Raw genomic sequence first — 14,891 nt, forward strand, 5'->3', positions numbered from 1 at the left:
CAGATGTGTGACATTTCTGCATTATAGGTCATTCATTTCCTCTACATGGGTCGCTTGAGGTTTCATTCGGGGTGTCGGTGCCAAAATAAAAACAAAACAGACTTTGCTGCTGGAAAATGTTCCTCCTTTGCGGTTCCCATCTGTGAGTTAAGGATTATGAAAGTACACAAGGGCAGCAAACAGGTTAGTCAACAGGTGGGGCAGGGGAAAAAACCCAACACAAGTTGTTTCATATTAACGGCAAAAACAGTGCAGGCATGGGGAAATAACACAAAATATAAGAACTTCTGCTATACTTTGAGCCATTATTGGAATAGTAAATGTGCATTACAGAGAGATAAGAGTCCTCTAAGGTGTGTAAAGGGAATATAAAGTGGATTTATTACTAGGAGCGACTCTTGAAGTCCTCTCTTTGGTGACTACAGCGTTAATAGTCCTGGAAAGCCCCACCTCCACTACCACCTTTTATGTTAATTTCAGCGTGATCCGTGCACGGACCAGAGAGAGACGCTGGATCTGAAGGCTGCTGCTTCTTGTCGTTGAGGCTTTTGGATCAACTGAATCTCTAGTCTGGACTTTTTTTCTTTTTTTTTTTTTTTTTAAATTCCTGAACGTGTCCTCCTTGCAATGATGTCGCCGCTGAGGACGCGCAGCTGAATGTGAACATTGTGGATCCAAGCAGCTTTCAAGAGAGGAGGTGAACGCACCTTGCATCCAGCCATGGGAGGTCAGATCACCAGACATACCTTCTGCGGTAAGGACATGTGGCATCGCGGGGCAGGAGACTCCCGGGTTGATGCGTGATTTTTCGTGCATGCAGCGATATGGGGGGATATGAGACGATATGATCGAGTTGCAAAAGCGCGCTTGTGCAGCTTTGAGCCGCCGTGCATGAGGACTGTAGGCGTTCTGGTAGCCGAAAATAAATGAGAAGTGAAAGTAGCTGCTTTGGCCAAGTTTAAGCACCGTTTGGAAGTCACGACTGGCTTAGAAATAAGGAGACTCCACTTTTCAGATCCTCTACAACACCATTATGAGAGAGATTCAAGTTTGTCTTTCTTGATCTGCTATTTCTAAATCAAATCAAACTTCATTTATAGAGCATTTTTCATACAAATAATGTAACACAAAGTGCTGTACAACATTTAAAAACATTAACAACAAGAAATCCCATATCCCCCTCCCTCCCTATATGCACACATATAGGCAGGGAGGGTGCCTAAGTTGGAGTGAAAAAGAAACTCAACAGAAGAAAGTGAACCAAGTTGTTAACTTTGCTCCCCTGGCGTCTTGTTTGCCTCTAGCTGAAAGTGAAACACTTAAAGTAACCTCACATGTTGGTATTTTCCCATTCATGTGGCTCTAACTGATGCTACATGTAAAAATAACAGTAGCTAACAGGTGTGTCGACTTTTTAAAAATTCCATTTCACCTTTACATAATAGATAGAAGTGTAGCATTTGATTTCCTTTATTAGTTTCTGCTTATTTGCAATACAACCATTGTTGGAAGAACGTTAAAAAATAAGTTGAAAATGAAGGCGATGAAGTGTGTTCGACTTTTTGCTTCTACATTTAAATTCAGTGTTTTAATTTAAAGTTTTCATTTGAAAAGTTGACAGGTCTCGAAAACTGTCTGGACATGTGAGTAATTGTGTCAGTCAACATGAAAAATGTACTCTGGCTTCATTTAATGCTTTTTTTGTGGTTTATACACTTAAAGTTGAATGATTTGGGGTTTTAAACTGTTGCTTTAAATGAGCAAAACCGTAAAACGCACTCATTTTCTGACAAAACATGAATTGGTTAAGTAAGAAAGATAATCATCAGATGAGTCAGAGTATAATAACTACATTTGTAATAATTAGTTGCACTTTCCTCTTGTGGGATGTAGTAATTTAGAGAGTGTTCACTTACTTTACATACCCATACATTTCTAAAGCACAGAAAGCCATATAATTTATTCTTGGATTTGAGTTACAGTGGTGTTAACAGATATTTAGTACACAATCAGACAGCAGTAAACTTCTAATTTTCCAGATGGACAGATGGACATGGGCCACTTTATACAGTTCCTTGTCCGATTTCCCTGGTCGAGGCCACTGGTGTGAAATAACAATACAGGTGCAGACAGGGGCGCTGCTAGAAATTCTTGGCCCTCTGACAAGAGCTCAGTCAGGGCCCTGAAAATGTAAACATCCATAATCCCTGTCATGTCGCAGGGCCCCCGTCCAGCTTAAGGGCTCATGAATCACTCAGCTCTTACTTTCCCCCTTTTGGTAAACTTGCATGAATCTATTACCGACGTTTAGGCATCACAGTGTGATGTAAGCGGAGAGGTCAAACCAGTTTTCACGATGATCAGTCTTGTGTGTTACAGAACTTTTTAATAACTATTCCTGAATACACGTTGACGCAGGGACCACCCCAGGAATGTGTGTGTGTCAGTTTTGCTTTCTGTTGTTGGGAAACACCTCTAACATAAGCAGCCCTGATGATTATTATTGCTTAACATTAGTAGATCTGCTGAAGCAACTCTTGATAATAGCTTGTTTAGAGTCGCTGAAATATGCAGACATTCTTTGGTTGCAGCTCCACAAATGTTACTGTTTTGTTGTTTGTTTAGTTTCTATGACAGTCAGCTGAATATATTTGGGTTTTGGTCTGTTGGTTGGACAAAACAAGACATGTGAAGAAAAGACCTCAGGCTCTTTCGCTATTATCTAATGAACAAACCAAAATAATTGTGAGGGGAAGTCCAAACTTTACATTACATTACATTCCGATAATGACTGTACAGTATGCATACCTCCCTATTAAGGAGGAATTGTGGCACAGAATACTTGTCAAAATTCTCTAAATCGATAATATCACCTAATTAAAAAAACAAAGTGTCAACAGATTCAAGTGAACCATTATGTGTACACTTCTATACCAATAACAGGAAAAAAACAGGACTTTTCCTTGGAGAGCCCAAACTTTGCAAACCCTCATAATAGTATCCTAAAGTTTAAGTACAGCACTGATGGTAAATACAGTAGCTAGCAGTGTCTTAAAACTTGAAAAAAAGTTTGGGATTCACATTTATTCACATATTATCGAAACCACACAAGCTATGACATATTTGCAAAAGCTAAAAACCTCCACGTGCCCTCTGGTTCTTTAGGATGCCTTTGAGTGTTCACAAGAGAGGTCCACCGAGCCTTGGTACTAACGTCAAGCCACATTAGGGCCTCTGCTGAGGGTTCTTAGTGAGATCGAGCCTCAGGATGAGACACAGAGGAGCGTAGGAGGCCGGGTGACGCTGGCCAGGGCCGGTCATTGTCTCCACACTGTTTGTCCTTTCCAATTAATGACAGCAAAGCCAGTCACATTGTGTGCGGCGGTGCATTAAGTAACATTATCCTTCCTTAAGTTACTCATCCGACGTTTGTCATGGCACCTCTCTTTTATCATGGCAGGGCTCTGGTCACTGTTTACCGTGACGTCTCTGTCAGGTTGCATGACTTTTTAAACTCGCTCCAACAGCCGCTGTTTCATCAGCACTTTCGGCTCCAGCTGTCATTTGCAGCATATCACCGTGGTGTTTTTTAGTTATTCTTTTATTTGCTTATTTGACTTGTAGAGCTTATATAGTCCTCCGTGTGCTCTGAAAGCTGTAAACCCATCCCAAGACGCCCGAAATGCAGAAACAGAGCTTCTCCCGGAAAGCAAAAAGTCAGGGGAATTCAATTTCACAGCAGCAGCAGAAATGATATTAATACAGGCCAGAATGAAATATATGAAATATTGGATTCTCCTTTAAGATTGCACAGCATGAGATAGACTGTACTGTCTGCAGAGGCCTGTTAGGTGTTGCTTCTGTTTTCAGATCTCACAGGAAATACTCTATTCATACTCGAGCCTGGTCACTGATGGAGCACAATACAGTCCTGTTCTGCTTTCCTGAAGACATCACGTCTGACATGACATCATTGATGCAATATGGTTGAAGGATTTGTTATGACTTCATTTAAGACCTCTGTTGTGCATCGAGCACAATTCGACATTGTTCTGCAACGACAAGAGCATGCAAAGAGCTTAACAAATACACTGTACTGAGCCCAGAACATTTGGCAGAATTCTCCGATTGTGATTTGAAGAGAGAGACTGTACAGAAAAATTTGACAAAGATGCCCATTTGAAAGTGTTTTGTAATTGCCTTTCGGGCCTTCAACCTGAACAAATTAAAAGTTTTGACATTTAGCATGTCCTCGTTCACTGCTCCAACCTTGTGGCCCTGCCCTGAAATCAGAGTAGCAATGAGGTTATAGAAAACTTGGCCTCAGAAGTCACATGGTCGCTTGTTTCCAATCCTGACGATCTGTGCTGATCGGTCTCCAGAGCACATTATAAACCTCTTGACCCCCCCAAGGTCAATCAAATGCAAGCAAGAATAGCTGCCTTTCAGCAACAGATCATGTACTCGCTCAGAGACAAACAAGCAGCTCCTACACAGTCTTCCAAGTTTAGGTGTGAAAACAAAACCGGTTCTCAAGGATGAAGAAGCGTTAATTATTTATTCGTTTTGGCAGATTGACTGGATTTTATAGTACTTTAAAAAACTTTAAAAGCAACCGTAAAAAGGATCGAGCTTCTCTAGTACAAAAACTGTATTATAACACTAGAGGAGATGATATTCATTCACATTATCAGGCAAACCAAAATAATCCTGCCTTGCCTTTAATGACAGCCCAAAGTCTGTGAGAAAACACATCCTCCAGTAAACCAGAGTGACCTTGGTGTTGCGCTTTAGGAGGAATGTGGGAACAAGAATGGGGAGTTCATCCAAATGAAAGGGAATCAGCGTGAAATCAGGTTCATAAGGACTTTGACCAAATTATCTTTATCAGTGTAAAACCACAAAATACATATGTGACGGAATGATGTTTAGCTCTATTGTAAGTGAGAACATTTTCACATGGGAAAAAAATCCAAACACGTCATTTGGTTAAGTTTTTCATTCTGGTTACGCAGGTATCGTCAACATGACTCCTAGCCGGAAAGGTTGCGATTGATACGGGATCATTAAAACACGAGCCACAACCGAAAATAACATGGTAACAGCAATGCCTCACTATTATTAGAGTAGCTTTGAATATACGGTATCAGCCAGCTGAACATACGTAGACACATAAAGAAATCCTGTACAATCTTAAAGGTAATTTCCCGCTGGGTTAATTGTAGTTGTGTTGTACCCTTTACGCGAGCGGATCTTTTTTTTTCTTTATCCTCCCCCTCGTGTGTTGCTACCTTTCTACATACTGTTGTACAAATGGGTTCCAGCGTAGAGAGAAACAGAGAAAAAGCAAATGAAACACAAATCAGTTTCTGGCAAGATGAGGAATAACAAAAAGAAAGCAGTGTTACCGGAAATGACCATTTAATGAAATTACAGTTTTGTATGAACGTCTCACAGCTGCATTGTTCTCCCCAACTGCGTAACCAAAAGAGCGATTACAGCTTTTTGTTGTTCCTGTTCTTCCAAGGGCTACTTTGCATGTAATTTACCTTGCACATTGTTCATGTCAGTACAGTAGGTGGCTTTACTGCACGAAGCTGAAACAGAAGCCAACTATTAGATTATTTAAATGCATTTCTACCAAATTGGATGCTACAGGAGCCGAGTAAGACATGTGGGAGAAAATGACATGTGACAGCGGGGTCAAGAACTCACGTTGTCAGTGTTTTGTTCGGAGTGAAACCTCCTGTGGCCCAGACTGTCTAATCTAATATCCTGATCTGATCGAGAATGTGGGCTTTTTTTAACTGCACAAAGGAGAATTTGCTGCTCCACACCTGTTGACCAAAAACCTGGTTTTCGTTCTCCGCGTAGATTCTCTGAACGGACCGTTTCCCGCAACCTCCCACCGATGCCACCACAAGCCCAAGCGCTGCCTGCCCATCCAGCCATGTGGAAGTTTGTCCTCCTTCCCTCTGCTCTTTCACCCCAGCACCAAGGGCTCACAGATCGTCATGGACATGTCCCAGAGGACCGTCAAGAGACAGGCCAGCTTCTGCAATGCCATCACCTTCAGCAACAGGTCCATCGCTGTGTACGAGCAAGTTCGACTGAAGGTAAACAGGACAGTATTTGTGGAACCGAGAACGACTAGTCACTGGGCTAAAAACTGACCACTTTAAGTGCATTAAGCAGCAATAATTATGCTGCTGCCACCAGGGTTAGAGCATGACCAGCATTAGTCATCTTCCTGGCTTCCAGTATTTCCTGCCAAAAAATAAAGGACTACAAAACCATACAACCATACAAACTAATTCCAAGACACTGCAGTATCAACATTCATACATAATGTACTTTGTAATACGCAGTTTAGTAGCGAGAACGACACTCAAGACGCTAATTGTGACTGTGATGAAAAGTGGTGTCTTTTCTCTGTCTCTCCCACTCACTCTGTCAGTATGTTTTTGTTTCTCTCCTCCCTCCCTGTCTGTCTCCCTCACTTCATCCCCTCTCCTCACTCTCCTGTTTTGATTCTCTCTCTTTTCTCTGCTCTGCTCTTGTGTGGGCCAAAGCAGCAGCAGCTTAGAACGAGTTTCCACTTCACCTATCAGGCCATCTATGTCTCGAATGTGAGAGAGCAGGCCAAGCGCTGCCATGTGAGGACTACTGTTATCTCGCACAGTAAATGCAAAGTAAATAGAGGTTCGAAATAAGACAAAAATCGTTTGCAGGTGATAAACATACCAAGGTAACTGGTCTTCGTGTGCTTGAAACAGATATGTTGTTTTTAGCCCTGCTGGCTGTTTGGCACTGTAGATGGGAATGCTGGTCTGCCAGACTCAAAACATCTTAGCAACTACAGGATGGATTGTCATGGAATTTGGTGCACACTGACACTGAAGTCCAATGGGATGAAATGTAATAACTCTGATGATCCCCTTAATGTTTCATCCAGTGCCATCAACAGATCAGATTTTTAAATTTGTTGAATGCTCTGGTGTACGTCCAAACACACACACACACACACACACACACACACACACACACACACACACACACACACACACACACACACACACACACACACACACACACACACACACACACACACACACACACACACACACACACACACACACACACACACACAGGATCCATTTAAAGATCTCACACTCATGCTTCTGGATGCCATTTTAACCACGGAAAATGCTCTGTAACACACATGGAAGTTCTGAGGACGAGCTCGTTTTTCCATCATCGTATCTGTTCCCAAATAGGCCTCAATTATGGTGTTAACATGTTTCCATCTATCAGATTAGCGAAAACCAACTGGCATTTACTCAATTCTGACAAAGAAATCAAATTTCCCGTTTCACACTGCTGACACACAGCTCTTTGCGCAGACAAAATGCACTCCATTCCTCTTTAAACGACAAGGACATCACTCTGCATAGGAGATAGATGAAACCAGTAGGTAATTGCGGCTGTAATTATAACTGGGGTGGGGGTGAAAAATTACCCACATACGAGCCCTGAATGGAATAAATTAATCACTGAGCCATACAAGTAATGCTGACATCAACCCATCGCCACAGAATTAAACCCAGTCCAATTTGGGTTTTACTCTTTTTAGCTTCAGCTTCCTGCAACAAAGAGAATATGTAAAGATCCATCATAGTGTGATTACTTCTATTAATTTACAATATGTACTCTCCAGATCACCAAAAAGCAGTGCTGCTGGAGCGGTGCTCTCCGTCTTGGTTTTACATCCAAAGACCCATCGAGGATCAATCCAGACACCTTGCCCAAGTACGCCTGCCCCGACCTGGTCTCCCAGAGCGGCTTCTGGGCAAAAGCCCTACCAGAGGAGCTCTCTAATGAGGGAAACGTCATCTCCTTTTGGGTGGATAAGAGAGGCCGGGTGTTCTACAGAATAAATGACTCCAGCCCTGTGTTGTTCTTCAGCGGGGTACATGTCGCCGAACCTCTCTGGGCTCTCATAGACGTGTACGGCTTAACAAGAGGTGTCCAGTTGCTAGGTGAGTCATATATTTAGGGAAAGGTCCTTTTGAAAAAGTGGTGACTTTAAATTGTGCACTTACACTTGGCTTTTTTGTTGGCTTCCTCTTCATCCTCAAACACCTGGAAAACAAATGACACTGCTCTCAGATCAACCTGTGACTTGTACTGTGTTTAGGCCTAAAAATATTAGCCTATCAAACCCAGTGAACATCCTAAGCTACGATGATAAACACTGCAGACATTTTACTGTTTTGCAGCACTAAATATAGACTCACAGAGTCAATAGCCTGGCTCTAAACTCTTTGACTCACTACTTTAATGCTTTACCACTGGAAACCATTCTGCACCTGATGTTTGTTCAGTGTGAGTGATTCAAAGGTGATGTTACATACAGCTGCACTAGTTTTCCCAGACCCACCAAATCGCTCAGTGGAAAAAGATGGTGGGAGATAAGGCAGATTGTATGGCAACCGCAGTTGTTGCTATCAAAGAAATTTCCCTGATTTCAAAATGTCTGAAATCCTTTCTAACAAGTCCTCTGTGTGGTTTAAAGGGTCATTACATCAAAGAAATTAGAGGCAAACAGGTCCTTCACAATTATTAACAGCAGTTGTTCGCCAAACTGAACCATCTGAAGTATGTTTGGACTGAAAATTGAGATGCATTAATTGAACGCATCACGCCACGGAAATAGCCGTCTACGATTTTTGAGAACAATACGAAACTATGCAAAGTAGACGAACAGGAATCCTTGTGGATGCCTCAGTACTTATTTATAACCATTTCCAAGAATTGCACTCCCTCTCTCCAAAGAATAGAGGCTGTCAGCACCGTTAATAAAAATAGAAGAGGCTCCCACATTGTGTAGATAGTGCCATTTAACCTCATTTCTTGCGGTGTGGTTGACAGCAAGAAGCGTGCTATCTCGTGATGGGCTGTTTGGTATCCAGCGCCAGAGTGCGACTATCTGGGGTTCACTGGCCTCATGGCGCTGACCGCCACATTGCTCTTGTCGCAGAACAAGAGCAGTGTGTTGGTCATCCCAAGAGAACAGACAAGAGGAGGGATGATGTCAGGTAAGGACATGTCTGGGGTGTTTTTCCAAGACAATCAAACCAGTGGAATGTCTCACTCTTTGGTTTCCAAGTCTGAATTCATTTGACACGTGATAACCCTGCAATCACCCCTACCTTGCATTAAAATGTTTACATGAGGGTCATGTTCACCAAATAGTATAGAATAATAACATAATCTTTCCATTTTACAATCAACCAGGATTTTCTGGAATGTGTTGTTGTACTTGATGCAATCTTTGCCTGTGAACGAGGCCAGCAGCCCTAAATCCCACTGTTTCTACTCTAGTTTTCCCACATTGATCACTTTTATCCTCACATTGATGGCTTAAACCGAAAAGCCTCGGCCCCTCAGTCGGCTGAAGGATCACTTGGTTATCAGCTTTCCACTATAGCCCGAGAGTGTCCCTACTCGAGAGCATGGTATATCTCATAGCCCCAGTATTGTATCGCGAGTTGGCTGCAGTTCAGCAAACACTTAGTCTCTGAAATATGGGCGGGCACATCAAAGTCTGCTGCTGCGAACTGGCACGTATTTTCCTTTAACAGAAGGCTGCATTTTGATTCTTAATGAGCCTTATACTTGCTCTGAAATTAATGCTACACCAGCTGATAAACTGAGACAGTTTTCACCTGTTGTGGGTTTATTATCACAAAATCTTCCCAGGTGGGAATTATAGATTTCCAGCATTTTTTTTCTTTTTTTCACAGGATACAAATGGAGCGTGGAGCTGTGAATAAGCTCTGTGGAGTGTGGAGAATGACTTGGTTAGGTGACCTTGATTTGGCTTTTGAGATAAATGTGCAAGACAGTAAAACTATAAGACAGAAAAAGTTGTGATGAGCTTGTTGACTTAGGTAATGTGCATCGCTGAGTCAGTGAGATAATGTGTTTCGAGAGCTTAATGTTTATTAAAGGGGCACTCCAGCAATTTTGCACAGGAAGATCAGTGTACTTTCCACAAAGAGTCTTCAATGATACCGAAGGGAGCTTTTTATAAGAGCACTCCACTATTTTAGCATTGACTGATAGTCTATTTTTTTTTTTTTTTTAAAGTTGCAATATCACTGCAGCACAAGCAGATGAATAGGTCCAGACATTTCATGTAGAGATTTTACTATGTTATGCTAGCGTAGCAGCTAATGTAGCCTCAAGCTGATAGCCTCCAGCACAAATGAGGCATCCGGTACACAGGTCTGGTGAGCTTTCTAACCCTTAGATTTTTTTCTTTTTTTAACTAGACATTGTCTTTTGATTCAACCAAGATAGATTCGGGTGACAACGCTTGAGGCAAGTTATCAGATTTCACACAGCTCCCTCATAGACAAAAATGGTTTCATGCACTTTTTTCTCATTTGCACTAGTGCTCCCCAAGACCTGTAAACAGACTTTAATGTGTAAAATTAGAGGTGTCTGGTAAAAAAGATTTACAAGGAAGGGTTGGGTCTGATATCAAATGGTGTTTTAGTTGCACTATACAGAATGTGGGTCAGCATTTCTGGAGTTTGACTTGGGGCCTACTAGTCAGTAATTCTGTTGCTTCTTGTTTTGAGCAGTTTCATTTTTAATCAGTTTCCCTTTGAGCTCATGTTAAGAGACGGTATGTCCGCTTACAAAAGATTTCCACTTCCCCATAACATTTACTGTAACTGTTCTTCCTATAAGTCGAAGCATTCTTGTGTTATGACTTCTTTCCCCAGCTGACGCGGCTGACACATCGGTTGAACCAGTCTTCAGCTTTTATTTTAAGACACATGCAGTGAGCAGAAATGTATCCGATCCCATCCTTCATGTGAAAAGCGTCCTCCTCCTTAATATTTAATGGATTAATTACACAAGCGCCCCTACTCACATGTCAGCACACATCAGCGCAACCGTCACAATGTTTCCGCAAAGATCCACCTAAGTATAAACCTCTGCAATGTGCCGCTGCTATTCTGATAAGATGTTATAATTTTAGTTGTTACTAATGGTTTCGTTGATCCCTGCAAGGGTGAATACTTCTATAAAATCCAAGCCTCTTAAAGTCATCCTGATGATGATGATGTTGCATAACTGTCTGAACTGCCTTTTTTCCTAAATAAGTAGATTTTTTTGAAGATGTTTTTCATTCAGCAGCAGTGACCTACTATGCAGAGCTCCAGTCAAAAGTTTGTTGTTTTTTTTAGCTGGTGGATTATCCGCATCAAACACATGCTTCGCAGGATTCTCATACCGTTGTGCCCGTTTGATCTTTTACAACCTTACATGCTGTATTAAGGGATTCATCAAAGCTGCCATCCATCACTGCCGTTTCACTTGTGCTGTCTCTCAACGCAGTCTACTGCCAAACAGTTTTTTTCCCCTGCTATCAGGGTTTTATTCTGATGTTTAAGGATCTTTTCAAGTGCAGTGTTGTTTCCTCTGTAAGCTGTTATCAAGGGAGTGCAGTTCAGTAGCTAGCCACCCATGCAAGGAGTCAAAGGTGATCCTGAGATCAGTGAGACTGCTTGAAAGCTGAGATGGTGTTGCATAAGAGAGGAAGCTAAATTAATCTGCTGAAATCAAACTGAGCCTCAGGGGTTGTCCAGACCAACAATGCTGCCCATGCAATTTAAGAAAGATCTGTTACATCACTACACTTGTCCTACTCACACAGCTATCAATAAAGACTGAAGTGCCCGGCTTGGGTTTTGTACAGAACGGGCTGTGCTGTTGAGGATGTGCCGCGCTACGCCGAGACCCGTTAGCCCTTAGACGGATCGACAAAAGGTTTCCTCAAGCGCATAATATGTCTCAAGCAACATAACTGTTCTCAAAGCGCAGCCTGTCAACTGTGTTTTCACAAGGTCTCTGATGACTACATTTCTCCAAGCAGGATTATAAAACGCTCCAGTTTATGAACAGAAAATTGTAAAATTTGGAATTTTGGTTTTCTCTTTGGAGCTTAAGTTTTATCAAGCTGTTTGTTGCAGAAGCCCAAAAAAATCCGGTCACAAAAAACAGGCATGCGTTTCATTTCCCTGAAATGAAACACATGTAATAGGTGTATATCTTTCTTCAATCAAAAACATACGTGGGAATGAGAGTGCTCCCTGTACACATGTTTGGATGCAGCCTTAACAAAATGTGTTTGTTTAAGGTGTAAATCCCAAGAGGCCACACAGAATCCTCTGCTTTGTACAGGTATAATGGATTTCCTCCAAGTTAGATAAGCCGGGCGAGTCAAAGGCATCTTTTGATGGATGCAAGATGCTCTACTGGGGGTTTGTTTACTAGAGGTAGATGAGTCACTTAATCACTGACAGAATGGTAGTGATCCGTAAGACCGGCGTCAGCTAACATCATCTGCAACCTGTCTCTCCAGTCATTAGAGAAGAATCCAAAATGGCTGCCAGACTGTCAAGAGGCTGCGTACCTCTCAGGTGATTAAGAGGAGGGTGTTGACATCAATCATTTCGGTACACGACATTGCGATGCATTAGGTCTGCAAAGCATCATGGTTGGGAAAACCTACTGCTGTATGCTTTTCCTGCTCACTGTCATGCTGAGGGACATCACTAACATTCCCACCTCAGGGGACAAAAGGAAATTTGTTTTCATTTTTAAATGCAGTTTGCATAGAGGAGGTTTTTGTCAATATCCATATCCTCTCTTAAGAAATATGACATGGATTTCCTGATATTTTCTGCAGTCATTTGTGGTGCTCAGAGGATAAATTCTTATTATTGTGGAGCCTCCCTTTGTTTTCATTTGGTGCAATCAGCAGGTCAAAGGTCCTCATCTTCTATAATACCTCCACATCTCGAGCTTTAGCTGCACCAGATTTTCAGACATTCACAGTTTCCGGATAATCACTTTGGGGATCCCTGAGTGATACTCGTGAAACGTAGCACAACCTAATCTTGAGCCGACTGCCCGGCAGACTGACTAGTGAGGATTGAGACACAAGTGCTGCTTCAGTGAACACCATTAATCAGCACAAGTGACTCTCCTGCTCCTTAATTTAAAGGAAACAAAAATGGAAACTGGCAGTGGAAAATGGAGCACCAATCATCCATTGCAAGCCCGGTGTGCTCTGCAAAACCTGACAAAACTCTGTGTCTTCATATGACTGCTACAGCTACTAATTGATTCGAACTGCTGTGTACATCCACCACGTGTAACCTTGACTCTTTTCCCCGACATCTTGACATACTGGTTCTGTTTCTGCCAGGCACTGAATGCCTCTAGCTGATGCCTGAAAATCCTTTGTAAGTGCACAAAGGTAAATGTTCTACAACTAATAATTATTTCCATTATTATATGGGGAAAATGGTCATCAGAGTAGAAACAGATTGATAGTTTTTCTGCAACAGTTCTAAAAAAAAAAAAGAAAAAAGAAAAAAAGAAAAAAGAACAAGCAGACATTCATTTCATAATTAAATAGAAGGAACAAAGCAGAAATTTCTCATAAGCCAGTCCAAGGGAACATTTGGCATTTTAATACGAATGTAAAAATCAACAATAAACAGTTATTGATTATTTCTCTAGCGACTGAGCTGTTAATCATCCCCACAACTTCAAAGATCCACGAGCATGACTACTGAATCTTGTTTAAATTCACTGATGCCCGTTTGCAGTATTTCATCACGTGTCCGAACGCATTATGCAAGCTTGTATTCATGTGAATCTCATGTTCGTCAGACTGAAACTGAAACTGTTTGGAGTTAAAAATCCCTTAACTGGCTTCATACCTGTTTTGTCAACAAATAAAGAGATAGCATGTGCATGATGAAAAGCTCGGTGCTGCACAAACACGTTGGGTTGCCTGAACCTGATTGTGCTGTACTTTCCTTCCTTTGTGTCTATTTTTGTCTGTGTTCGCTCAGTGTGCTACACATTCTTGCTCGCTTGCTACAGATCTCACTTATTGTTTCACTTGTTGGCGTAGATTATGTGGCTTTTCACAGGATTTGATTTGTGGAATAAATAGTTGTAAAAAATAGAGATAAATCAGGCGCAGTGGAAAAATATAAAACACCGGGTCAATTTGGTAACAATGCCGGAAAAATGGCTCCACATGAAAAGATGAACTAAATGTATGCCGTAAAAGCTTTTTACTGAACAAGTTAACTTTTAGTTTTATACTGTATCGCTTATTACACTGTGCAGATGTGGTTCTTAACTGTTTCTGCAAGGCTTCATGAGGGAGCAGATCTAAACTCTTTTGTTAATTTTGATTGATGAAGACACGCGATAGGCCTGAGGGGTCTGATTACCCCAAAGTACTGCAAATGGATGTTGTACTAATACATTCAATTTCTGGTCTGCTGCTCACAGCCAAATCCTCCAAAAACAATAAACTGGAAATTCAGCATAGTAATAACAATATGCAAAGTCATCTGTCAAAAGTCAGTTTCAAGCCAAAGGCAGACAGCAGACGGTGAGAGAGAAAGGCAAAGAGAAATGCTAAATGTCTCCGTATTCTAAACATTTAGTAATTTCCTTCAGCTGCATTCTTTTCTCTTCCTTCTTCTCGCTCTTTTCTTCGACGTTCTCTCTCCGTATGATTATAACTCCAATAAATCTTAGGAAAAGTGATCCTCTTCCAATGGACTGGACACTTACACCTGATTATAGTCGCATTGTGATTTTGTGAGATTGTGGATCCCGTCCCAAGTTCTCCTCTTATGGAAATTACTGAAGCCTGCAACTTCTGTTGAGGTCAAGAGGACCACTAAGGCCCATGCTGATGCCTTTTTTGGGTAAAAATCTAAAGGCTAGACATGATAGTGGTGAATCTGTGGTAACCTTGTCCATGTCTAAGTAGGTGC

The 14,891-nt window shown here is 41.6% G+C and overlaps 1 protein-coding gene across 1 annotated transcript in view; it reads left to right on the forward strand.

The window, feature by feature from the left end:
- Positions 1–481: 481 nt before the first annotated feature.
- The window catches only part of LOC110945282 (E3 ubiquitin-protein ligase NEURL1), a 31,827-nt gene continuing 17,417 nt past the window's right edge, over positions 482–14,891 (forward strand). Inside the window, exons 1-3 of the mRNA XM_022186872.2 lie at positions 482–754; positions 5,875–6,116; positions 7,718–8,039. Of these exons, the coding sequence (XP_022042564.2) occupies positions 721–754; positions 5,875–6,116; positions 7,718–8,039 (598 nt within the window). The 5' untranslated portion in view covers positions 482–720. The remainder of the gene's footprint in view (positions 755–5,874; positions 6,117–7,717; positions 8,040–14,891) is intronic.

Source organism: Acanthochromis polyacanthus, chromosome 15, assembly GCF_021347895.1.
Source record: "Acanthochromis polyacanthus isolate Apoly-LR-REF ecotype Palm Island chromosome 15, KAUST_Apoly_ChrSc, whole genome shotgun sequence".
Lineage (NCBI taxonomy): Eukaryota > Metazoa > Chordata > Actinopteri > Pomacentridae > Acanthochromis > Acanthochromis polyacanthus.